General features: G+C 42.0%; 1 protein-coding gene across 5 annotated transcripts in view; it reads right to left on the bottom strand.

Annotated features, from left to right (window-relative positions):
- TULP1 (TUB like protein 1) overlaps positions 1 to 26,736 on the bottom strand; it is a 47,874-nt gene that overhangs the window by 6,714 nt on the left and 14,424 nt on the right. For 4 of the 5 annotated variants that reach the window (XM_089514797.1, XM_089514798.1, XM_089514800.1 and 1 more), the window contains exons 4-13: positions 24,477 to 24,629; positions 22,236 to 22,373; positions 19,131 to 19,247; positions 14,993 to 15,127; positions 10,624 to 10,715; positions 9,097 to 9,267; positions 7,253 to 7,365; positions 4,486 to 4,594; positions 3,554 to 3,652; positions 1,100 to 1,271 (exon numbers count right to left, since the gene is read on the bottom strand). In XM_089514797.1, coding sequence (XP_089370923.1) covers positions 1,100 to 1,271; positions 3,554 to 3,652; positions 4,486 to 4,594; positions 7,253 to 7,365; positions 9,097 to 9,267; positions 10,624 to 10,715; positions 14,993 to 15,127; positions 19,131 to 19,247; positions 22,236 to 22,373; positions 24,477 to 24,629 — 1,299 coding nt within the window. The remainder of the gene's footprint in view (positions 1 to 1,099; positions 1,272 to 3,553; positions 3,653 to 4,485; positions 4,595 to 7,252; positions 7,366 to 9,096; positions 9,268 to 10,623; positions 10,716 to 14,992; positions 15,128 to 19,130; positions 19,248 to 22,235; positions 22,374 to 24,476; positions 24,630 to 26,736) is intronic. The other variant, XM_089514802.1, reaches the window with a different exon arrangement.

The raw sequence follows: 26,736 nt of genomic DNA, 5'->3' as shown, positions 1-26,736 counted from the left end.
ATGAGGCACTAGAGTTCTCTGACTAAGAATTCTAAATGCCTCTCCTTGAATTGGAAATCCCAGGATTCCATAGATTGTTTTCAGGGTAATTCAAGTGAAATAATAGTGCTACAATTTTGTAATGTGAAAGGATCCTCTCCAAGAAGTTTGTATTACTGGCCATTTTAGATGTAGCCTGATCTAAAACTGGATTACTAGTTTAAGTTATTGGGGAAACTGTTATTTCTTTAGCGTTCACAAGAATCTCAAACAAAGAAACAAAACAAAACAAAACCTAATTTGCATTTTTTGCAAGCCAAGACGCTTAGCAAACAACTCAAAATTTAATTCCAGGCTGCCTACTCTCATGCACCCTCTAGTGGATCATTTGTCACATGCCTTGCTGCCTATGAGCAGTTTGATCTTGGTTCAGGTCTGGCTGTAAACAAATCCAGCATGTTTCCTTCTACAGATTACAGTTAACATATTTCAGGAAGGGTTTTCAAAATGCAAGTAAGTGCAGTATAGTCCAGCTGCCTGCAAACTGGGGGTACAAACCCAACAGAAGCAAGCATCCTTTTCGCTTCCTTAATGGTTTTTTTTTCTGCTTTAAAAATCATCACCTGTGTTGCTTATTCCACAGAAATTGATTCCTTTGGGGAAAGGTGGGATATAAATAAATAATTATTATTATATTAATTCTCAGGCCTAAATTACACTGGGGATATGTTTTTGAAGACACTCTGGATTAGGGTTGGGTCACACATGGCCTCTGTAGCACAGTTACCATTTGAAAACACAGCCGCACACTGATGCAACTCTCATGTGGCAAGCCATTCAACTAGCTGCCTGCGTGATCATAGCCATTACTGTTTCAATAAAATATCCTCTTCATCATCTAGCTCTCCTGGAAGCTGGTTTAACACAGCTGCAGATTCAATCTATATCACAAGTAGCATGCGTAGATCACATCTATAGTAGTTGTTATACACCCAGATCCCCATTTACTAAGTTCTGACAATCAATCAATCCCTTTGAAGCTTTTGTATGGATCCAATAACTTTTGAACCAACCCTGTTTGATCTTTACTTTCATGGACCAAAGGTTCTGTGGGACTTACGGTCATTGCTGTGCACAATCTGGAAGTTCTTGACAGAGGCATGAGTGACTCTGCCATGAAAATTCAGCACATACGACTGGGTTTCATCATTCCACACTGGGGCTTTGTTATGAAGTTCAATTAGGTTGTCCATGATTTTACTTTGCCACCTTATAAGCAGGCCATCATTATCCTTGAAAAAAAAATGAGAAAAGCACTAGAGCTAGTTGTCCAAAGGTACTACTGGTTACCTCCTGAAGCCCTTGGTAACATCCCACCGCATATCAAGAAATAACACTAGCACGCACACACACACGCACACACACACGCACACGCACACACACACACACTGCCAATAGCTCAAGGCATAACATACTGTATGCTAAGATCTCCAGTCCCCCAGACCTGATTTTCCCACATAATTCAAGTGTGAATAGCATTTTACTCTTGCTTACTTGTGCAGCAAAAGATTAGTATTGTGAGAAATGTAATGATTTTATAGTTGTCACAAAAATGGTGAATATGTGTACACTTGTTCATTTGGGCCATGTGAAAGACATTTGGAAGCTCATGCAAGACAACACCCACATTCATTGTACATAAGAACCTGCGAGCCTTAGCTTACAAAGTCCATCTGCACCCTGCACCCCAGAAGAAGAAGAAGAGGAGGAAGAAGATGACGATGACTACTACTACTTTTGGAAGCATATATGATTCTAATTTTAAACAAAGTGCACCATTTGAAAAAAGGCACAGAAGCCTTTTTAACAGCTGGAAATCGTCTTCCATCCCCTTCTGATTTAGCTTTATCCCAGTTTTTGTCATGGAAAGGTGCAGCTTCTGGTGGTTCATGTGGGCAGGAAATTCCAGGCCCCTAGATCTTATTCACCTCTGTCTACAGTAATGTATCACTGCTCCTTGTCTTTTTTATATAAGGCTCAGGATAAGATTCTAATTTACCTTCAGAAAGTCTGTGAGGTTTACTGAACAAAGAGAGATGGCCAGATATGATTGGAACTCCTATCCTCATGTCCAAATGCATTACCTTTGCTTTGCACTGACTTTTCTCATTTCCATTTACCAGTAATTATCAAGCAGTCAGTCACTTTATATATATCACACCTTTTCCCCTCAAGACTGGGACTCAAGACAGCACTTTTGGAAAAAGACCTGTTCTCCTATGTTTATTATATCCCAGCCAGCACAACCATTGATGGATAAGGATACTGGAATTTGTAGTTGCAGCAGGCTGTGATAGGGAAAACTGTTACAGAGTCAGGCCCTTAGAAACAGCCCCATCTCTCTTGGGTTCTGTTTACAAATGTCCTTTCTGGTGGAAGGTCACTAGAAAGAGAAGATGGAGGGCAGGAAATGATTATGTCTCCCCTGTGGCCCTGCCACCTTTTCTCTGTTATCACTAAGACCATAACAACAGTGTTAACATAAAGGCAATTCAGACCTTCATACAAACTGGGAATTGAGTGCATAGCCTGAGAGTACTTCCAAATTTATCTTTTTCACTGGAGGCCCACATGGACTCTGTAGCTTGAAATACTAAGACTCAGCTTCAACAGGTCTGCCAGCTATGGCCTTTTCTGGATAGGGATAATTTAGCCACAGTAGTCTATGCACTGGTAATGTCCCAATTAGACTACTGCAATGCACTGTATGTGTAGCAGCCCTGTAAGATGACAAGGAAACTGCAGCTTGTACAAAATGCAGCAACTAGAGTGCTGACCAGAACACAGTTTGAAAACTCTGTAAAATCAGTTCTGAAGTAATTGCAGTGGCTGCCAATAAATTTCCTGTCTGAATTCAAGGTGCTGGTGATAACATTCAAATAAAAGATTAAAATACAGTAACAAATAGACACATAATACAGTTAAAAATATGACCAGCAGTTAAAAATACACAATCGGTTGAAAGAGCATTAACATCACTTAAAATACGTACATATTAAAAATAATTCATAATTTAAAAACCATCTAGTTAGGCCTGCTGGAAGACATTGGCCTTTAATGCTGTTTTACATGAAGACAGCATATCCAGTTGTCAAATCTCTTCCAGCAGGTCATTCCACAATTTGGAGGTGGTGAAGAAAAAGTCTGATTAACAGTTACCAGCCTAGCCTTGGATGACTGAAGTAAATGTCCCCTTGAAGACCTGAAAGTACAGGGCAGATTAGACAGGAGAAGGTGATCTCATAGGTAACCATGTGCGCTTTAAAGGTAACAACCATTACTTTGTACCTTGCCCGGAAACTAATTGGTTATCCATGTGCTCTGATTGGTACAATTTTAAGTGCTTTTAAGTATTATTCATTGTTTTACATTTATTTTATTGTAAGCCTCCTTAACATCTTCAGATATAGTACTGCATGTAAGTATTTATATGAATAAACAAACAAAAAACCACAAACAGAGGGATTACTCTGACTTGATTTTATCTTGTTTGAAGATTCTATTGACAACTTACATTTCGGGGGCGGATTGGCACCCTCTCATTATCCGAATTCATTCCAGGGATGACCACTGTCATTTTTCGAGGTCCCTTGAACCCTAATACATTTGTCTCCTGAAACAGAAAACCCAGAAGTCTCATAACTGAGTCTTATCATACTTTCTGTCTTCTGTCTCATAAAACACAACTTGTTCAATTACATTTCCAAAACAAACTGTTTCTCAATAGCTTCAAATAGCTATTCTTTCAGCCACAAACCCGTGCTACACCTGTGGTACAGCAGTTGTGATCTCAGTACAATATAAAAAAATAATAATGTTGCAACTTGAGATGGGGTTAGCATGTTAAAGGATAGATGAGAAATATGTCATTCTCCAGATCTTGTTGGACTGTAGCACCCATCATCCCTGTCCACTGATGATGTTGCTAGAACTTCCAGGCTCTTTCCTAGAGCACATGAAATGCAAACTAAATAAGCAAAACAATATACTTGATTGGATTAAAATCTGATTGGATTAAAATCCCATTTTGCCATTGAGAAAGAATCATATAGGCTTCACTGGGATCTGGTCAACATAAAACATGTTTTGCTTCAGACTACAGAAACATTTTGTACATTCATCTCTACAACACTCTACATGCGTAAGGAAAATTTTAAAACGCATAAATCCACCTCATTTTTGGACAAGCCCTGGCCACCCACTACATGTGGAGTAGGTGCTGCATATTTCTTTTGCATTGAGTCACATTTTGATTGACTGCTTGGATAAACCTATGGTTCTGTTCACTCAAGAACAGTTTTTGCAGTCAGTGGAAAGTTCTCAAAATTCCCTTGGTACAAGGCCCACAAGAACAAAATCCTGACATGTGCTGGCTGCTGCAAGCAGCTGCCACCATACAGCAGGGGAAGGGACACAACACACACACAGAGGAGAGTGGGTACTTACATAAACGACAGCTGCAAGCTCCTGGCGCACATTTGACCAATCTGCATTAGCCCTGTCAGGGTTTACACCGTTGTCAAATATTGAAAACCGAGTGCCCATCAAATTGGACCTACATGGGAAGATATAAATCAGGCTCATGGGATAAGGGCACTGGGATGGGTGTAGCTATTGGGAAGAGTGGGGGGGGGGGGGTTAGGGCTTTGCTTCCCAAAATAAGAATTTTGCTCCCTAAAATGATATTTTCTTCAGTCTGCAATTTCCTAGCATTGCAGAGAGAGGCAGACTGAAAATTATTCACACCTAGAGCTCTTTCATTTGCTGTGATTGCATTCTTACTCCTTTTCTTTAAATACCTAAACTGTATTTCTAAGTGAGCAATTTTGGGACTGAAGGAACATTTTATTTAGAGGTGGCAGAATTCATATGGCGTGGGGGCTACTCCTGAGAGATACCCCTAGACCATCACCACTTTTCTATTTTAAGAACTACCATTGTTCCTTTGAGTTACCTTGTGTTACACCCCATAGTAAAGTGTTTCATAGTAGCAACCATATGTGAGTAGGTTTTAAGGGGAGGGAAGGAATATATGAAAATGGGTTGGATAAGGAGGTACAGAAAGGTCAATCGGGGCATTTGGATTATTTACAAACACCCAAGTGAGATTGCAACATGCCTCTCCCCTCCCTTGGCTAGAACCAGCCAAGCCACTTCTTTGTTACCTGCCTCCAGGGACAAAATCCATACCAGATCTGATAACAGGTTAAGAGACTGTGTCTGGTGAGCTAGTGGTGAGGGAAAGGACTTTTGTTGGGGCAAGATGTCCTAGATTCTGTATGCAGGGAAAAGAAGGGGCCACATATTAAGGTGGGCTAATATGCCACCTCATGCTTCTGAGGAAGTAGGCTAAAGTCTACAAAAGCTCATGCTACCAGATTCTTTTTTTTTTTTTCAGATGGGCGTGGTACAGACTGCCCCTTTGGGGCAGCCTGCACCCACCCCTTTTCTCACTGGGTTGGGGGCAGGGCAGCCCCACCAGCAGCCCAGAGGCCCCAATCCAGAGCTTTTTGGGACCATGGAGAAGTGGCAAAATGCTGCTTGTCTGTGGTCCCGAAAAGGGGTGTCTTTGGGGCTTTATGCCCCAGGACACCATGACAGGTGTAGCCATGGGAGAAAGGGGCCTGCTGGCCCCTTTCTCCCATGGCTTCGTTCCCGCAGCTGTCTGGTTCCCACGCAGGAATGAAGCTTGTGGCACTGAAACAAAAAGGGGCAGCCTAGAGCAACACCTTTGTTGTGGTGTTGCAACCAGGAAGTGGCACCATCATGATGTCACTTCCTGTGCACCACGTTTAGGTGCTTAGCGTTGGTGTCATGATAGCCCCTGTGTGGATGGTTAGGCTGCCACATGCTGCCGCCGCAACGGACTAGGGTTAGGGAGCGTGCGGATGGTGCGCACTCCCTAACCCTAGTATCCCGCTGCCATGCCCTATTTTGCCCATCTGTATCGGGCCTTAGTCTCAAAATTGCTACAAGGTCCCTTTGCATAAAAAATACCTAAAAGGCACCAGGCCCCATCTGATCTTGGAAGCTAAACAGGGACAGCCTGTTTAGTTGGGAGACCACCAACAAATACCAGGTGCTGTAGGCTATATTTCAGAGAAAATAACTAGCAAAATCATCTCTGAGTATTACTTGTCTAAGAAAACCATTTGAAACTCATGGGGTCGCCACAACAGGCCACTTGAAGGCATATTGTTGTTGTTGTTCATTTCCATCAAGTCAACTTCAATTTATGGTAACCCCATGAATGAGAGATCACTCAGTTAAAGTGGTGTCAAATTGCATTAATTCTGCAGTGTAGATGCAGCCTAAGACTCTGGAGGCTAAGGCTCGAATTAGCGCTGGGAGACCCTGGGCAAGTCACACTCACTCAGCCTGGGGAGTGGGGGGAAGGCTCTTCCTTGAACAAATTTTGCCAAGAAAACCCTGTGATAGTTTCATTTTGGGGTTGCCAAAAAACAGAAACAACTTGAAGACATACAACAAAAACCACTATGTGTTATTTGCTGCTCATACAAGATGACAGCAGGCTCCATGGACCAGATGAGGAGCCTTTGTGGAAGGTTCCCTATCCATCAGAGATGAAGAACATTTGGTTATTTGGATGTTTTGAACTTCAGCTCCAAGAAGTTCCAGCTAGTAGAGCAAAGGCCTGATTCACTATAAAGCAGCTTCCAATATTCTGATTCTACTCAGATAAATTCCTGACATCTACACAGGTATGCGTTGGCTCAAGTAGTTAAGATGCTGACTCTGTTGATTGCAAGATCAGCATGTTGGCAGTTCGGGGCCCAGGTGCCACATGATGGGGTGAGCTTCTGTCACTAGTCCCAGCTTCTGCCAACCTAGCAGTTTGAAAGCATCCAAATGCAAGTAGATAAATAGGTACCACTTTGGTGGGAAGGTAAACAGCATTCTGTGCAATCATGCTGGCCACATGATCACAGAGTAGTCTCTGACTGCTGGCTCTTCGGCTTAGTAGCGGAGATGAGCATCACCCCTTTGGTCAGACACGACTTGACAACTTTGTCAATGGGGAATACCTTTACCTTTTACCTACACAGGGCTAGATGGACTATGCATGCCACAGAGAAAAGGAGGGAGACATATATAGATGAAATCATTTTGTGATTCCAGCAGCTGATGCTGTCTTGGTCAGCTGTCCCTACCCATATCTGAATTAGTGATGTAAATCGAATGAAGCTCTCACCTCAACTTTCCAATGAAGTTCTCTCCATCTCGAGACAAGTCAGTGGGATCAATGGAAATCAGGTAATTAGAGGTCTTGCTCTTCTTGCGCTTTCTTCCAGCCAGCAGGAAGACCTATCACAGAGCAGAGGAAATGGCTTCAGATATTGCTGTCACTACAGTATTTTATCCAGTACAGTATTTGTTTTGAAAATGAAAAAATTTAATCTCTGTAAAAACAAATGAAAATGGTTGTTAAATCAGCAGTCTACAACACATTTGAGGAAGTAGACCAAGTATACAAAAGCTTATGCTACAACATCTTTTGCTCAATTAGTCTACATGTGCTACAAGATCCCTTTGAACACTCTAGCAAAATTTATGCAAGTAGATGTTGGTCCAGTTTTCAGCCATTCTCACTGAGGTCTGTGGGACAATGCTAAATCAATTAACAATGCTGGTATTCAACTGACTGATTGAATCAATTAATTCACAAGGGTTGCAGTGGATAAACCCATGAGATTAAAAAAAAACCCAAGGTATTATATAAGGGTCCTTTAAATGTTCTGTGAAATGTTGAGTTTGGGGTATGCTTTTAACATTTTGATAATGTGTTTCAGTGGGATCTGGGATGGGCCAAGAAAGCATTTGTGATATCTGCACATCATTTATCTCTCCCCACCCCACCCCAGGAACAGACTGTTCAGGAGGGAGGTTACCTTAACAACTAGAAATGGTTACCTCCCTCCCGTCTCTGCTCTGAGTTAATTTTGAGGACAGTGAGGAAAAAAACAAAACAAAACAGAAGCAAGCCAGATCTGTAATTTTCAGACATGCAATGCAAGAACTGGTCCTGAAAGCCCTAGTGGCTCACAGTGGTGCAGGGAAGACCTCACTCTGAAAAGGTAGGAGAGGCACTTCCCGCATTCTTGGGCCATAGGAGCATCTCTGTCTGGAAGGAGAGATGATTTTGCTGTGTGCAGGAAATCTAATAACACTTGGACTCTTCTAGATATCTGATGGTGAGCAGTGATCCATTTGTATTAATACTGTAGTCACCCATCTTGTGCTGTATACAATATATGTTATTCCTTAAGGGTATCCAGACAATTTGCATTTCAAGGGAACTTCCTTAGCACCAATCGAGAGATTTCGCTTGAAATTCAAATAACATTTCTCAGGTGTAATTTTTTTCTTGAGATAATAACAGGGAGAGCAGGCTCCCACCCCCAGGTGATAAAAAAAACAACAACACATGCATATTAATTACATTCATGCAATTTAAGTCACCTCTAGATTGACCAGAATCTCTCCAGATTCTAACAAAAGTTTGCCAACAAGTATGAAAAACAAAACAATGGCAGATAGATTGGAAACACTAAATATACATTACAATTGGATGCAAAGGATTGCCAAAAGGGTGGTGGTGGTCTTAGAGAAAATCAAGCTTGAACTCTGTCTAGAAACCAAAATGACTCAAATTGAAGCCATCATACTTATACATATCAGGAGATAACAAAACTCATTAGAAAAAAACGATAATGCTCAGTAAAGGTGAAGGAGAAAGATCACATTACAGCTTGATAGACTCACTGAAGGAAGCCATGACCTTGAGTTTGCAAGACCAGAGCAAGGCTGTTAATAAAATGAAGTCTTAGAGGTTGCTCATTCATAGGGTTGCCATATATCAAAGCTGACTTGACAACAGTTAACACCGACAATTAAGAAAGAGAAACCCTTACAAAAAAGCTTTCACATGACCTTTCACTAAAGGATTACTTTAGCAATTTATCATCCTTAATTGCTTTCACTGCACAGCAATCTTCATTTCTTCACAAAAGGGGAGACTTCCCCTTAGTAACTCACCTTTTTGTCATTATCAAGGTGAAGGTAGTATGTGGGGTAGAGGCCCCTATCCATCCCCTTCTTATCTCGAGTGACCCGACACTTAATGGTCACCCCCTGAGGAGCTGGCTGTAGCACAAAATCTTCCAGATTGTCCACTTCAATGACTGGGGAAGGTGGCCTTTCTTCTTTCTGCAGATCAGCACCAAAAAAGTGAAGGAAGATCAGTTTTATAAACATCTACCCAAGGCATTTTGACAGGATGACCACAAACTGGCACCATTTCAGGAGCTGGTGATATTTATGCCCCTTGTTCCTGATGTGGGGGATTGCCACCTTTTCTTCCATGTGCCAGAAACCAGTGATGTATCTGTGGCCACAATTTATAATAATTATGTTCCATCCATTTTTTGTACAATGCCCTGGTATGGTATGGATGGGTGTACTGGGGTGGGCACGAGACATACTAGTTTCTATGTGATGTATGACTAACACATCTTCAGTCCCCATCCCTTTCCCATTCAATATGCCCCTATGGGGTTCTTGAGTCAGGAATGGACTGCTACATATTAGGAATGGATGCAGAGGAAACCGAATGTATGCATTTGTTATTTATTTGTTTGCTATTATTATACCCTACTTTTCTGCCAAAAATGAAATTCAAAATGACAATAAAGGTTATCAGGAATACCAGCCATATGGCTGGAAGACTGCTCATAAAGCTTTAATGTTATTGTCTATTCTAGAAGCTTGACCCTGTGTTTGAAAAAAAAGGAAGAAAAATGAACTGAGGAATAAGCAATGTGAATGCCTGGTAATCTTGTTGCTTCTCTATCTCAAATTTTAATAAACAGAGTCAGCTGGCACATTTATATTCTGAAGAAAAAGAAGTAAAGGAAGAGGAGGAATATGATGCTGATGATAATTGGAAAATTCCAATGAAACTCAAAGAAAAGAGAGAAAAATGTCAGGATGGCTGTGTTTCATGGGATACCATTTCAATCAGAGGTGGACAACTGTGGCACATTTGAGGGGCATTTTTCTACTCCTGGGACCCTCAGAGTCTACAAACACTACAAAGACTGGGAGGAGGAGGTGGAGAAGGCCAAAAACAAGCCCCAGAAGTAGTTGGAAGTCCAGTTATACTTCTGAAAAAATGTATTTTCTTATTTCAAAGTGTGCAGCAGGTCCTTACAACTTGTTTAAAACATGAATCCCTGTGGAGATTTCTGGGGGCTCTTTCACACTACACAATTATAGTGCTATGATCCCACTGCAACATCCTATGGAGTCCTAGGATTTCAGATTAGGAAGGGGTATTTAGAATTCTCTGCTAGAAAGCTCTAATGTCTCACCAAACTTGCTTGAATTGTATCCTGCATTTTCATTCCTGGTTTAGGTGGTGTATAGTAGTTTGATTCAGGCACAGGCTGCTTTTAAAAAATAAGTAAATAGGAAAACAAAACTGATCTTAACTCTTTCAGCTGTCACAGAGGCTTCTGTTCAAAGGACTTTTTGAATCCCACATTGCCCTATGAGAATCCTAACCTTCTTGGATTTCTTTGCTTTTCCTTTCTTGTTGGTGTTCTTCTGAGCTGCTTCCTCTTCCTCACTTTCATTCTCGGTGGCTTTGGGGGGAACTGTAGGCAAAAGAATTCCACAATGACCCAGTGAGTATGTGGCCTCTAAGAGCCACCAGAGTGGCACTTGTCATGCAATAAGAGTGTGCCCACAATGATGCTGATTACTGTACTTGCCATATTTATGTCCTCATTCATACGCCACAATGAATTGAAAAGCTGGCATCTTTGTATAACATTTTTGACATGGATTTGGATAGCAGTGTTCTATTTTGCTTTATTTTACTTTATAAAATACCTATATAGAATAAACATGAAATCAGGTGGGAGACCAATTCTTTGCCCCATTGCTCTCTGTAGGCTGAGACCTAAGCCTGGCCATGTTTCGTAACATCGCTGGGTGTCCAGCCAAGGTGGAACTGTTCCGCCTGGTGCTTCATTGGGGAAATAGATTCATTCTTTCTCTTTCTTTCTACAAGAGAATCTCCATCACCTTTTATCAATAATACGAAATAGTCGGATCTCCTTGATGTTTTTGGACTGCCTTCAGTGGCAGCTCCATGTAAAGGACATTACACTAGTCAAGTCTGCACATACTCAAAATATGTGTTACTGTGGGAAGTTTTCTATAGGTATATCTCCAGCTAGTGAACTGGCTAAAGCTAGTGAAAATAACTTGTGCCTACTAACACCACCTACACCTCCAAGGTAAATGCCAGCTCCAGGAAAATCAAATGGTACACTGCTGCCTCTTCCCATCTAGTCTCTCCCCAACCTCCATGATCAAACCCCTTCTTTTAAATAATAACAATAGCAATAACAACAACAATATTAATGATTTTACATCTCATACCCAGGTACCTTGTTGATATCTGATTATTTCTTTTAAAGCAGAAACTGACTCCATCAGTGCACAATCACAAATATTGGGCATTTTACAGTGCATCTCAAAAACCATTTGGAGATGGGAAGGAAAATATTCATTTTGGGACAAACCTCTAAATAAATCTTGTAAACAGAGTTCGAAGTGCAAAAGTAATTTGCAGAATAAATTTAATGGGGGAAGAGTAGAGCAGGCAGTGGAATCTTGTCCTTCTCAGTGGGCTCTGGCAAAAGTAAACTGCTATAGCTTTTCTAGCTTGTGTGTACTTCTTCCATGATAAATGTTGTCATCTTGGCCATAGATTTCCCCGTTTTCATCTGTTGGAGGGTATGTGTATGTGGCCAGTTTGCTATGTGCATATTCAGTCTGTACCAGAAAAAAGGAGGGTTGCAAGGAAAAATAAATTTGCCAAAGAGCACATGCAAGGCCAGTTTAAGGTGGTTGGGGCCTTGCAGCAGTTCCTCTGAAGGCTGTTGTTCATGTGCATACGTGAGATGTTCTAGGAGTGGTGATGTAAAAATTAAATGAATGAATGAGTGAACGATATGTACAATCCATTATAAACAGAGGGCAGCACAAAAATCTTCATGTATAAACTCATTTTCAGCAAGATGAAGTAGTTCAGTCAATTAGCAAACAAAATGTTACTGACAAAAGAAAAATGAGAATTTTCAAGAAATAGCTCCGGAACAAGAGGAAGCAAACTATGAACAAATTCTATTGCACACCTTTTCCTCCATCACTGGGCCCCTGGCCAGTGAGGGGCCTGAACAATTTCACTAACTGAACCATTGATAATCTGGCCTTGGCCACATGCATTAGTTTGGTTGGGCCTTCAGATGAATGTGGGTTGAGTTAAATTGCTATGAATAGGATATGGCATTCTTCTGGGGAAGAACACACAACAAAGAAGCTCATACATTCAGATTGAGCCAGTTTCATAGTTGCATGGAATTGTGGGCAATTGTGGGTTGAAACACCAGTGCTGGGAGACAATGCAATGATAAAGTGGCAACATACAAAAGAGCTTTAAGACTGGCTTCAGGACAGCACTTACTTTACATTTTCTTTGCATTTTGTTTCTCAGTCTTTCAGTATTCATGTATTATGAGCCTTAAAAAAAAACCACTCTTAATAAATGCTGACTTTGCTTATTTCTGACCAAGCATGTTAATTCATTCTGCATTGCCCCAAAATGAATTGTCCTTCCTCTAAGACTGAGAGAGTGACTTGCCCAAGGTTACCCAGTGGGTTTCCATGGCCCATGGAGAGTCGAATTCTGGTGTCTCAGAATTTCAGTCCAGCACACCAGCTCTCAAGTGGAGGGCCATACCCGCTGCAAAAAATCAAGTGGTTTGCCCCTTTGTTGTTGTTATTGTTGTGTGCCTTCAAGTCATTTCCAACTTATGGCAACATTAAGGTCATGTGGTTTTTTTTGGCAAGATTTGTTCAGAGGAGATTTTGCCACTGTCTTCCATGAGGCTGAAAGAGTGTGACTTGCTCAACATCACTCAGTGGGCGAGCTGGGAATTGAAACCTGGTCTCCAGAGTCATAGTCCAACACTCAAACCAGTACACATTGACTCCAAACACCTGCTAGATAGTGGCATCATTAAGATGGTGCAGGAAGTATAGGCTGTAACAGGTGCACCCAAGTGTGTGTGTGTGTGTGTGTGTGTGAGAGAGAGAGAGAGAGAGAGAGAGAGAGAGAGAGAGACAGAGACAGAGACAGAGAGAGAGAGAGCGCACTGTTCCTCAAACAACTGCTTTTGGGCAAAACCACACTGTGGCCTTCACCTGCGTCCCTTTAAAATGCTGAAGAGATGGTGTGAGTGGGGTGAGGCTCAGTGGAAGGAGAAAGGAGAGGCCCCAATTTTAAAAAAAAATATTAAAATTTCAAATTTCACAATTGTTTAATTTTTTAAAACAAATTATTTTTTATTTTTAAAAATCTTTTTAAAAATGTCACATTTTCACTTTAAGCACATTAAACAATGTATATGTAAATAAATTTAGGTTGTGCATATGATATTGCTATTTAAAAATATAATTTAATTATGACAGTTGTTTATCTCAGAACTATTACTATTACATTCAATGATATGTAGGAATTACTATTTATGAATAACATTAGTACAAAAAAATTACTCAGGATTCTGTATGGTGTAGTATAGGAAGAGGTCAATGGAGGATGACACCATGAGTTACCACTCTGGATGATACCAACTCTAGTGACACCACTGCCGCTAGGTGCGTTGTGGCATTTTTGCCATGTTTTTAGACCCTGTGGGCCATTATAGGCCTAGGAGAAACCTCTTTAGAAAGGAAAATGCCCTCACACCTCCTAGAAAGTAATTGGGGGCAATTTATTTCCCTCCTATCAGGCCTTGTGTGTGGGGGTGGTGGTGGGGTGGTGGGGGGTTATATGTGCCCTGTGGCCTGCATTTTGCCCATCTGTGGGGCAGATCATTCCAAGCTAGAGTGGTCTGATTGGGTGTTGTAAGGCAGCTTTCTACTTTCTCAAAGCACAAATTGCTGCCATGCCCATTATGAGTTTAATAGAACCTACTGCAGTGCTGTTCTGTTTCTCTTGTGGAGGAGAAGTAAAATCCATACAACCACTTTGCATTCCAAAAGTGCAAAGAAAATGGTTGCCTAAACTAGTTACATAAATGCTACATGTCTACTGTCATGGCAGAACTTTGCTATCTTCTCAGTTCTGTTGCTAGAAGTAGTTTCACCATCAGATTGAGCGTGCTGGATCCTATTCACTATATGAATTTAGAGGGGCAAAGTAGTTGCAACATTACTTTTTTGTTCAGTTAAACAGTCTTAAAGTCTGCAATAGAAATGCCTCCTCTGGGAAGCCAAAGTGACTTCAATATAGAATGGAAGGAATATTTTGTAAAGGTATCTTAAGAGATTGCTGGAGTTTATATGTGATGAGATTTTCCTTCAGATTACAAGGATTCTGGGCATTTGGAATGAAAACAAACACCTTGCATTAGGTCTGGAAAAGAACTGAGATCCAGTGCCAATGTCATACTCTCCAACACTGCACAGATGAAAACTGGGACACGTCACCAAGCAACAGCAGAATGTGGTGAAGATGGCAAAATGCATTAATGAGATGTAGCATTTTGCTTTTGCCTGACCCAAAATACCGGGGAAGGCAGAATTTTTGGTCCTTTCTCTTCTGTCCCCTCTGCTGAGTTAAGTGAGTGCAGACTACTTTTGTACTTTGCGCTCAGTGTATAGTAATTGAAGTAAGATTAGGACAAATGGGGAAAATGGGAGAAGGAGAGTGAAACTGGAACATTTTAAAAGCATCTGAGAAAGTGGGACAACAGAAGATTAATCAAGACTGTCCCTGCCAAATCAGGGCAGTTGGAGGGTATGGAACTAGTGAATCTACCTTCTTGCTCAATCTCCATCCATCTGGTGCTGCCCTTACCTTTCTTTTTTGTTTTCTTCTCCTTAGGGGCTTCTCCTCCAGTCTGAAACATTGAAGTAGTGTTCTTCTTTTTCTCACTTTTTGTTGGCTTGGTGCTTGAATCAGAATCATCATCTGCCTCACTGGTTTTCAGGTCTGCAGTTATTCAGTGAAAATTTTTTATGCAGAAGTAAATCAGTAGCAGTATCTTAACCATTACTACCAAATTTATTTGAAGGCTAAATAACATAATACAGCAGTTTTTCTTAACATCACTTCTGGCCAATGCAAGATCAAAACTTTGGAGAAGAGAATGATGTCATCCTGTAACATTAGGGATTGCACGGCAGTTGCTTCCTCAATTACAGTTTTGGAACCTTCTTGCAAACAAATTCAAGCAAGAATCAAAATATGCACTGAAGATGGATGAGGAAACAGCTCTAAGGCAAGCACAGTCAATATTTTGACCTTGTGGCTATGTGGCTTGTGGATCAGGCACTACACGCTGCAGGGCATGGCTGGAGTTGATGGTGGGCATGACTAAGACTATTGTTCCTGTCAACCACCAACACTGCTCTCTACCATTTCACCAGCTGAAATGGCACAAAAAAAACAAGTGTACCAAGCAAATTATGCTTAGGAAATTTACATTTTTGAACTACAATTCCCAGACCTCTCCCTACTCCTCTTAGGAGATTATCGCACTGGGTTCTGAGAACGTTCTCATCACGTGATGAGAACGGAACGCATTTGAGTATACCGCACGTATGTGTTCCAATCGGGTTCTCAGAACGTTTAAATGTGTTCCAAATGTGTTCCAGGAGGGTACAGATTGAATGTGTTCCCAGAGAGCTGAAACGTGATGAGAACATTCCAACAGAAGTGTGTGCGGTATTCATATCCGTTCTCAAATCCGTTCTCTCATTCCCCCGTCTCCTGATTGGCTGAAAGAATGACAGGCAGGGAGGCAGGGAGGCAGGGAGACAGGGAGGCAGGCAGGCGAGCGACTGCAGTGAGGGAAGGTGTGTGTGTGTGTGTGTGTGTGTGTGAGAGAGAGAGAGAGAGAGAGAGAGAGGGAGAGGGGGGGAAGAAGGAGGGAGGGAAGGAAGGAAAAAGGGAGGAAAGGTGGGACAAGGAAGAGAAGAGGAAAGCAGGGAAAGAGAGAGAAAGAGAGAGGGAAAGAAGAGACCAGAGCAGAGAGCAAGAGGGAGAGGGTCTGGCTGCTTCTGCGGGGGCCTCTAGTGTCATGTCCAGTGGGGCTCCTGTGCTGTCACAATGCAGGAGGCAGAGATGCCCAGGACCTTCTCCTCCTTCCCTACAGGAGGGAACCCACAAAAGCTCTTCTGTTTGGAGCACCACAGAAAAGCAAGCAAACAACTCCCAGAATTCCATAGCAATGAGCCAGACAAGAGTTAAAGCGGGGAGGGAAGCTCACAACCTGAAGGCAAACATTACATGCACACACACAGGAGGAAATGGGATGACAGCAGAGGACTCTTCTTTTCTAACCAGTTTAAAGAGCTGCAATGGCTGCAGGGGCTCTCCCCTTGGTCCAGTCCCCTCCCTTTCCCTCCGCTTGAAGGGACCTCCGTGGAGCTCCCTTAAAGCCCAGGCTGCCAAGGAGGGGACTCTGCCCTTGGCCCATCAAGTTACATAAGTTTTATCCTATTTTCTTCAAACATATGCCAGCATATGAAGCCCCAGCGTTTTATAGGCTCTTGCCTTCCTTCCCTCCCAAGAGAATCCTCGGACTCCCTTCGGAGGGAAGACAAGCTGGGGAGGGGGGCTTGCCTTCCTTCCCTCCCAAGGGAATCTTCGGAGGGAAGACTTCTGAGAAGCACTCTCCCGGCCAGAGTCCCTAGGCTTACTGAAATCCCCCACCTCCCTTCCCCATAGAAATCAATCCAAAAACTGAGTTTAAAAGGAGCAGAGGCAAGCCCTTTGGGTCTTCCTCTGGGAGAGATTTTAAACTCTGTTTTTGGATTGATTTCTATGGGGAAAGAGGGGAGAGAGAGAGATGGCAGGACATCCCCATAGCCAAGCAAGCTCTGCCTCCTCAGATGAAGACCCATAGGGCTCTCTGCTCTTTAAGCTCCGTTTTTGGATTGATTTCTATGGGGAAAGAGGGGAGAGGGAGAGATGGCAGGACATCCCCATAGCCAAGCAAGCTCTGCCTCCTCAGATGAAGACCCATAGGGCTCTCTGCTCTTTAAGCTCCGTTTTTGGATTGATTTCTATGGGGAAAGAGGGGAGAGGGAGAGATGGCAGGGCATCCCCATAGCCAAGCAAGCTCTGCCTCCTCAGATGAAGACCCATAGGGCTCTCTGCTCTTTAAGCTCCGTTTTTGGATTGATTTCTATGGGGAAAGAGGGGAGAGGGAGAGATGGCAGGACATCCCCATAGCCAAGCAAGCTCTGCCTCCCCAGATGAAGACCCATAGGGCTCTCTGCTCTTTAAGCTCCGTTTTTGGATTGATTTCTATGGGGAAAGAGGGGAGAGGGAGAGATGGCAGGGCATCCCCATAGCCAAGCAAGCTCTGCCTCCCCAGATGAAGACCCATAGGGCTCTCTGCTCTTTAAGCTCCGTTTTTGGATTGATTTCTATGGGGAAAGAGGGGAGAGGGAGAGATGGCAGGACATCCCCATAGCCAAGCAACCTCTGCCTCCTCAGATGAAGACCCATAAGGGCTCTCTGCTCTTTAAGCTCCGTTTTTGGATTGATTTCTATGGGGAAAGAGGGGAGACGGAGAGATGGCAGGGCATCCCCATAGCCAAGCAAGCTCTGCCTCCTCAGATGAAGACCCATAGGGCTCTCTGCTCTTTAAGCTCCGTTTTTGGATTGATTTCTATGGGGAAAGAGGGGAGAGGGAGAGATGGCAGGACATCCCCATAGCCAAGCAAGCTCTGCCTCCTCAGATGAAGACCCATAGGGCTCTCTGCTCTTTAAGCTCCGTTTTTGGATTGATTTCTATGGGGAAAGAGGGGAGAGGGAGAGATGGCAGGACATCCCCATAGCCAAGCAAGCTCTGCCTCCTCAGATGAAGACCCATAGGGCTCTCTGCTCTTTAAGCTCCGTTTTTGGATTGATTTCTATGGGGAAAGAGGGGAGAGGGAGAGATGGCAGGGCATCCCCATAGCCAAGCAAGCTCTGCCTCCTCAGATGAAGACCCATAGGGCTCTCTGCTCTTTAAGCTCCGTTTTTGGATTGATTTCTATGGGGAAAGAGGGGAGAGGGAGAGATGGCAGGACATCCCCATAGCCAAGCAAGCTCTGCCTCCCCAGATGAAGACCCATAGGGCTCACTGCTCTTTAAGCTCCGTTTTTGGATTGATTTCTATGGGGAAAGAGGGGAGAGGGAGAGATGGCAGGACATCCCCATAGCCAAGCAAGCTCTGCCTCCCCAGATGAAGACCCATAAGGGCTCTCTGCTCTTTAAGCTCCGTTTTTGGATTGATTTCTATGGGGAAAGAGGGGAGAGAGAGAGATGGCAGGACATCCCCATAGCCAAGCAACCTCTGCCTCCTCAGATGAAGACCCATAAGGGCTCTCTGCTCTTTTTTAACCTCCGTTTTTGGATTGATTCCTATGGGGAAGGGAGGTCAGGGATTTCAGTAAGCCAAGCCTCCCTTTTTCCTCTTTCCTGGGAGCAGCGCCTCTCCCGTCCAACCTCTGAGTGGCGAAGTCATCAGAACACAGCCCACAAAACGTAATACAGCAAACCGTTCTGAGAACGGTTTCAAGAAAAAGGAATCGCTGTGCGGTAAAATGCAGTTCTGATCACGTTCTGATCACGTTCTAGTTTACTAATTCAGTAATATCTGTTCCAGGAACGTTCTCATCACGTGATGATACCGAACGTTCTCAGAACACAGTGCGATAATCTTCTTAGTCACTGGTGAGGGGCTTCTGAGAGTTTTAGTGCAAAAAGTAGTATCTCTAAACTTTGATCCTACATACATGGTGGTTTCAACCTTTACTAGTATAAACACATCTCTAATTTAGCCCTCAGTAATCCAAATTATCCCACAGAGTTGTTAATCATAAAGAAACAAGTCCATGAACACACCAAACTGCTTTGTGTACCAAGACCAGTGAATCTGACTCCTTGTCTTGCCTGTGGAGAATGGGGCTGTGTGGGAACTAGGCATAAAGTCAGTCACCTTTCTTTTTGACTTTTTTGTCTTTCTTGTCCCCATTCACTTGGAACACAGAGGCTGCTGGCTCCTTCTTCAAAGTCCTTGTGGTTCGTGCCTTGACTTCAGGTTCAGCTTTATCTCCTGTTGAAGGGGACATAATTAGAATTTTATCAGGAGTAGGGTATGAGTGGAGAAGGCAATGAGGGAAAAGAGGGTGACAAGGTGAATGATCCTTAAGGAGGCTGGAAAAGGAAATGAGTTGGCCAAAGGAAGACTATACATTATAATTCAGGCTCAAGGAGTTAAAACAGGAAAAATGCACAAAACTGCTAGATGGATTAAAGTTGTGAAGGGATGTTCAAGTGGTATCAGTGATGTCATTGCTATTCCCTGTATTTTGTTGCCATCCCTGGTCAAGAAAGATTTGCACATTTTTCAAGAATTACAAAGCACTGTAAACACTGATTGAAAGATATCTGATAATGATATTTGATTTTTGATATATTTGACTGAAAGGATGAAAAAGAAAATGTACTGTATGTTTTCCATCAGAACCAATGCTGATAGTTGTATTATACAGTGCTGCAGGTGTCCATCTTAGTGTAGAATGATGAAAGGCAAACAAGGAAAGAAAAAAATGAAGGATGTAGAAATAGGGAAGTAAGTAAATGCTTAATGAGAGGCATGATATGCTTCCACCTCTTTGTTCGGAACAGGTACATTTGTCCTTACACGTCTTTCTTCAGCCATAAATAAATGACTTAAGTATCTTCACACTACAACTGCCATTTCTGCCTAGAATCCCTCTTTGGTCAGCCCTGTCCCTTTACACATGTGGGGGTCTCCATCTTTGGCCCTGAATATGTTGGTGAGAGCCACAAACTGCTTCTACTATTTTTTATTTTATTTTAAATTACAACATATATCAAAGGGATACAAAACTCATTATGACAATACAAACCAGAGGCATTGTTTAATGCTGTTCATTGTCTCAACCATGCTTATAGTGCAATCCTATAATGCAATCTCTACTCAGAGATAAGCCCAAGTAAATAGATATTAGTTCATTCTTATTCATATAGACATATTATAGCATCTTAAAACAATACATATATTAGCATGGAATTGTTTCATTTTGTAGCAGTGGGTTTTTAAAGTTTTTTTTTAACTGATGTAGTGAGTATTTGGATAGTACAAAAGTTGAATTCCCAATAAAACTGGTCAAATTTCAGTATTTTGCTTACATGGTCCTTGCTCTACTGATCATGCAAGAAGCCACCTCTCTACATAACTGTCTGTTTATTATATGCCAAAGGGAGCAATAAAATATTCTAGTTGAACCACTGTCTCCACTATTAAGATCTCACCCTAGGTCTTGTCAGATCCAGGGACTTTACTCTAAACTTTACAGCTACCTCTTCTTCTTCCTTATTCAAACCTCTGCCTTTGAAGCAGGTTGGGTTCACTTCCATTTTATGAAAGCCATTAGGTTGTATTCAGTGGTAGCTTTAAGATAATAGAAATACACTTCTGCTTTTGCTGGGCAACACACACTATGTTTTATGAATCCAAGATTTCCAACAGCCAAAGTGCATTCTCTGGAAGCTGTTCCTGAGAGTTAAAGGACCTTCTAGAATACTGGGCACAAGACCTTGGGAAAATATACTTTTCTGTACTAGAACCCCCAGGATTCTACAGTTGATTTTGTCTGGCCAGCCATAAGTTATTCAGTGGTGATGTATGCCGCAAAGAGGCAAGTTCATTCCATTTCTAGCCATTCAAGAACCTCAGCTAACCTGCTCAGAGGATACAGTATAAAACTATGCCCTATTAGGAACGACTTAGGGAGCTGGGGATGTTTAGCCTGGAGAAGAGAAGATTAAGAGGTGATATGATAGCCCTGTTTAAATATTTCAAGGGATGTCCTAATTGAGGATGGAGAAAACTTGTTTTCTGCAGCTCCTGAGAATAGGACCTGGAGCAATGGATTCAAACTACTGGAAAAGATTCAACCTAAACATTAAGAGGAATTTCTTGACAGTAAGTGCTGTTCAACAGTGGAACCAGAGAGTGGTGGAGTCTCCTTCTTTGGAGTTTTTTAAAGAGAGGCCGCATGGCCATCTGACGGGGGTGCTTTGATTGTGAGTTCCTGCATGGCAGGGGGTTGGACTGGATCACCTTTGAGGTCTCTTCCAACTCTATGATTCTATGAAGACAGAGATTCCTTTTTTATATTCTCCTAAATTTATGATTGTGGACCTCTTCACAAAATGGATATCACATACAGTCATGATTTCAGATTGACAGAGATCATATTGCATTGCTGTCGTGTGCCTTCAAGTAATTTCCAACTTAAGACAACCCTAAGATGACCCTATCACACAGTTTTCTTGGCAGAAGTTGTTCAGAGGGGATTTGCATTTGCCTTCCTCTGAGGCTGATAAAGTGTGACATGCTCAAGGCCACCCGGTGGGTTTCCCAACCAAGGAGGAATTTGAATCCTTATCTCCAGAGTTGTAGTCCAATGCTCAAGCCATACCCTCCAATATTTCACAGATGAAAACTGGGACACATGTAGCCAAGCAACATCAGAGTGCAATGAGATGGCAAGTAATCAAGGAGGCACACAAGAGCTAGGAGAGGCTCATTTCTAGTAGTTGAAGTAAGCTGAGAATAAAGTGGGAAAGTGGGAAGAGGACTGATAAACTGGGACACTTTAAAAACATGAAAAAGAAGGACAACAAAGGATTAACTGGGACTATCCTTGCTAAGTTGGCACAGTTGCAGGGTATGCTGTTGCGTCACAATAATGTTTGAAATGGAAGTATAGGACTACAGATTACAAAACAGACTCAAAACAGACGACCCTGTTTTAAAATGCACATGTTCCAAAGTAACCACCCTCTATTTTGGAAAACAGAAACAGTCAAGCTTTTCACTATCAATAAAATGTATATATGCCACTTCTACTGTTTTATATTCCAAGAAAGACTTCTGGAAACTGTAGTTTGATGAAGGTGTTGAAAATTCTGTATTGAAGATTTCTATCCCTTCTCATAGACTTAAACTCCCAAAGATCCCAAGGGAAAGGAAAACTACTATACCGAGACAGCACATGAAGTCACTGACCTTTAATTTTGGGCTTCCTTTCCTTGATTTCACCAGATGGAGCCTCTTTGTGAACCTTTCTTTTTGGCTTTTTTGGTGGATCTTCAGGTTCTGTCTCTTCCTCCTCATCGTCTTCATCGTCTTCACCTTCAGAGCCTTCTAGAAATTGGACACATTAACAAATAAGGATTTAGGAAGGGAAAGGGGGGGGGAATAGAAAAAAATTGCAAAATGTTAAATTTGTACAGTTAAAGCTAGGATGCTCCCTGTGCTCATTTCTTGAGATGGTGGAGTAGGTCATGGTAACATATGCCTCTCATCTGGATTGCTGTAACATGTTCTATGAGGGGCTACCATTGTATTTAAATTGGTTGTTTAATGATACTTTTAATTTTTGTGAACTGTGCCTTTTTAGCTATGTTTAATTGTTGGAAGCTGCCTTGGGTCCCAAAATGGGGGAAAAGGTGGGATAATGATCAAGAAGAGGAAGAGGAAGAAAAAGAAAACACCTCCAGAGGCACTGTGCACAGATATATATTCATTTAGTTTTGGAGCCACGTATTTTTCCACTTAATAGTCAATACTTGGTATTAATACAATCATTGATGATTTATCCACAATAGCTTGCAAAGCATGCCCTAACTCCATTCCTTTCATATGTGTGTGTGATTGTCTCACAGTTTCTTTATGGCACTAGATAAATTGTCAAAATGCTTTGCTTTCAGGCTTTGTTAGTGTCACCAAGGTAGTGGACAAGAGTTAAAAAAAATAATCGAGGGAAATATGCGGAGCTTGGAACATTAGTTTTTAACATTAATTTCTTGATGTTGACCATGGGGGCTGGGGATGTTAATTTGGTCTTTTTAGTTAATAACTGGAATAGTTTAATTCATTATATAATCAAACTTATTATAATTAATTGTTACTTAGTTCTTTAATTTTCAAAACAAACCATGGGAGTTACAGAGAAAGACTTGTCACTCTGGATTTTGTCACTGGTTCCTTCAAAAGTATCCTTCTTGTTGCATTAAAGCTGCTCTGTCCAGCCTGGGACTTTCCAGATGTGTTGGATAGTAAATGGTTAGGGATTATGGGATTTGTAATGCAATGCATTTGAATATTGCCAGCCTGGGGAAGCCTACCCTAAAGCACTGGTTCTATCAATATGTTATATTAAGTTTTATTACCAATCTGCATCTTTTTCCTGCCACACCATGTATGCTGTTCATTCAACTTTTAAATTCAAGGGATTGTTTTTCTGTATTGCAACCAAGTATAGGTCAATTTCTTTCTAACTATACTAAAATGGCTTTCCTGAGACAGTAAATGTAAGTTTATATCCTTACTAGAGCATCCAGAGTTATTTCTCCTGTTTCTATGACAAGCTCACTCTACTTAATATAGGTACGAAATATTCCCACAGGAACCTATCTGGATGCTGTCTGACCATTCCTTGCCCTCTCCCCAGCTACAAAATGTTCATGGAGAAGGGACAACAGGAGAAAGGTGGGTTCTGCAGGCAGGGGGATTGTAGTGCAAAGGAGATAGTGGGTAACTCCTTTCACAATGATTACCAAAGAAGATACGCAGGTGTAATTTCACAGTATATTATCCACATGTGTCACCAACAGGATCCAAAGATCTACAGTATTTTGATCATGTCTATATGAATTGTTCAGGCATTACACAATCCCCACCTTTAGGGCATCAGGCTTGCTAAAACGGCCCCCTGTTTTGTAGCCCATTTTAAAGGGACATCCTGATGATGAAATAGAGCTTCCTGCTTTGCCAGTTTCACTGGTCTTCCCCTCCCATCTCTCTTTTCTTACTCTTCTTTGTGAACTGTACAAAGAGTTCCTGCCTGCTCCTTCAACGCAAAACAAAGCTGAGGGCAAAGCATCAAAACTATATAAATTAATTAACAAATGAACAAATTTACTTTTCACTTTATTTTTTTTTTCAAATTCCCATTCACTTTTACAATAAAAATGAACACACAAATTTGAGTATATTTGTTTCATCCTGCCAACAATCCATTTTTAAAAATATGTACACAACCTTAACTGGTGAATGGGAGGTTGCATTGAACAATTGAGACTATGGAAGTAGGGTTTTCTGCTCTGGCAGACTTTTGATGAAATAACTCCCATATGCTACCTAAACCTTGCTCTTGGCTGCAGAGATGGAGGAGATTGGAGAAAGGAGCTTGAAATGTCATTTCACAGTATGGCCATATCAGGATGGAGAATCAAAACCTCCTACCTTGTTTCTTCTTTGGTGCTTTGGTCACACTAAAGTGGGAAGTAGGTTTTTCTTTCTTTTTTCTGGGATCTTTAATGAATTTGGCATATGGATCCTTCTCACTTTCATCTCCTGGCTTCTCTTCTTTCTTCTTTCTCACTTTTTTGACAGTAGCTTATGACAAGAGAGACCAGAGTCAAGATGGATAAAGGAGACAGCTAGGGCTGTATATATAATGACAACAGACAGGGAATGGGAGATGATGAGATTATGAGGAGCCAGCTAGCTGATAAGAGAGCCATTCCTGTGATGTCTTCAATCATGCAGCTGTGTTAGCCTCTTGAAGCATAAAATGGGTGAAGGGAAGGGGGGGGGGGGGGAGGAATGCAGCAACACCTTTAAGACTTACTGACTTTTATTTTAGCAGGGGCTTTCCTGGAAGTGGGTTTATATCAATGAAAGCTCATGCTAAAATAAAAACCAGTTAGTCTTAAAGATACTGCATTCTTTTCTCTTTTTTTGCCCCCTTCATTCCTCCTTTTTATTCCTAAAATGTGTAAAGTTGCACATCTTATAAGATAAGTAACACACAGTTTTGGGGAGGGGACAAGGGAATTTGCCAATCTTTGAGCACTAAGAAAGGCTTTCTGATTTTCTTGTGAAGGGAATCAATACTAGAAAGCACTTGTTATGTGTACTTTTTTGTTTGTTTGTTTTTGGAAAATGACAATGATGCTATTCCCAATGGGTTTCAAGGGCTGAGTTTCCTATGTCTAGGCCAGGGTGTGCCTGCCCTCTTCTGGATGAACCCGATTAGATTGCTGCAGCTGCAAGTTAGGTGTAAAATCAGTGAACATAAAAATACTACAGAGTTTGGAAAACATTTGGATTATAGCTCCTAGAATCCTGCACTCAGCATGGCCAGCAGCCATACCAGCATGAGAAGTCTGAAAGCAGCAGTCAAAACAGTGACTTTTTCCAGCTCTAGACAGCAAAATGGTCTAATCTGTTTTATATCAAATTCCTAAAATATACAGGAAAGTAGGAAAGAATACACTAGCAGGAAAGTAGGTGGGTAGAGTGTCAAACCATCTACATTTTCCCCACTGAAAGCACTCCTGGACTGTTTTAATCTTGGTGGGTTTTACGTCTGGTTTCACAGTCTCACTGGGGCTGGGTGGGGAGCACATAACTTCATCAAGTGTCCCAGCAAAAGTGTCATGCCCTCCAACATTTCACAGATGAAAACTGGGATGCATGTGGACAAGCAACATCCGTGCATGGTCAAAATGGCAACAGTTATTAATGAGGAAGAACATATAAGCTAGGAGATGGTGTAGCAGTTTGATTTGCCTGAGTTTACTGGGAAGGGCAAGATTCTGCCCCCTCTTCTCTTCTCCCCAGTAAGTTGATTGCAAACGACAGTTGCACTTTGAAATCAGTTCAAAATAACTGAAGTAAGCAAAGGACAAAGAGGGAGAATGGGAGGAGGAGGGAGAAAATACGAAGCAGCTGAAAAGGTAGGACAATAGAGATTTAATCAGGACTGTCACTTCAAAATCAGGACAATTGGAGGGTATGAAGTATAAATCCCTTGGTAAAAAAAAAATTACTTCCTCCTTCTCACCTGCCCTGTTTGCCCTTTGAATTACCTCTCTTGAGCTCAATAGGGATACAGTGGCAGCCCAGTTCTGAGGTGTCAGTCATTCATTCTCATATTTACTTCGGCTCAAAGGCTAATGTTTCCACTCGTTATGCGCCATCCAGAAAACTTTGACCTGTTCTATGAATGAGAGATCTCCAAGAGCCCTGGTTACAAACTGTTCAGGTCTTACAAGTTCAGGACCTTGTAATCATAGAATCGTAGAATCGTAGCGTTGGAAGAGACCGCAAGGGCCATTCAGTCCAACCCCCTGCCATGCAGGAAATCTCAATCAAAACATCCCCGACAGATGGCCATCCAGCCTCTATTTAAATACCTCCAAGGAGGGAGATTCCACCACTCTCTGAGGGAGTGTGTTCCACTGTCGAACAGCCCTTACTCTCAGGAAGTTCCTCCTAATGTTGAGGTGGAATCTCTTTTCCTGGAGCTTGCATCCATTGTTCTGGGTCCTGTTCTCTGGAGCAGCAGAAAATAAGCTTGCTTCCTACTCAATATGACATCCCTTCAAATATTTAAACAGGGCTATCATATCACCTCTTAACCTTCTCTTCTCCAGGCTAAGCATCCCCAGCTCCTTAAGGCATTCCTCATAGGGCATGGTTTCCAGATCCTTCGCGA

This window comes from Sceloporus occidentalis, unplaced genomic scaffold (genome assembly GCF_023333645.1).
Source record: "Sceloporus occidentalis isolate IW3139 unplaced genomic scaffold, rSceOcc1.0.p SCAF_3, whole genome shotgun sequence".
NCBI classification, from domain to species: Eukaryota; Metazoa; Chordata; class Lepidosauria; order Squamata; family Phrynosomatidae; genus Sceloporus; species Sceloporus occidentalis.
Note: the sequence above shows the minus strand (reverse complement) of the source record. Positions and strands in the feature narration are given on the sequence as shown.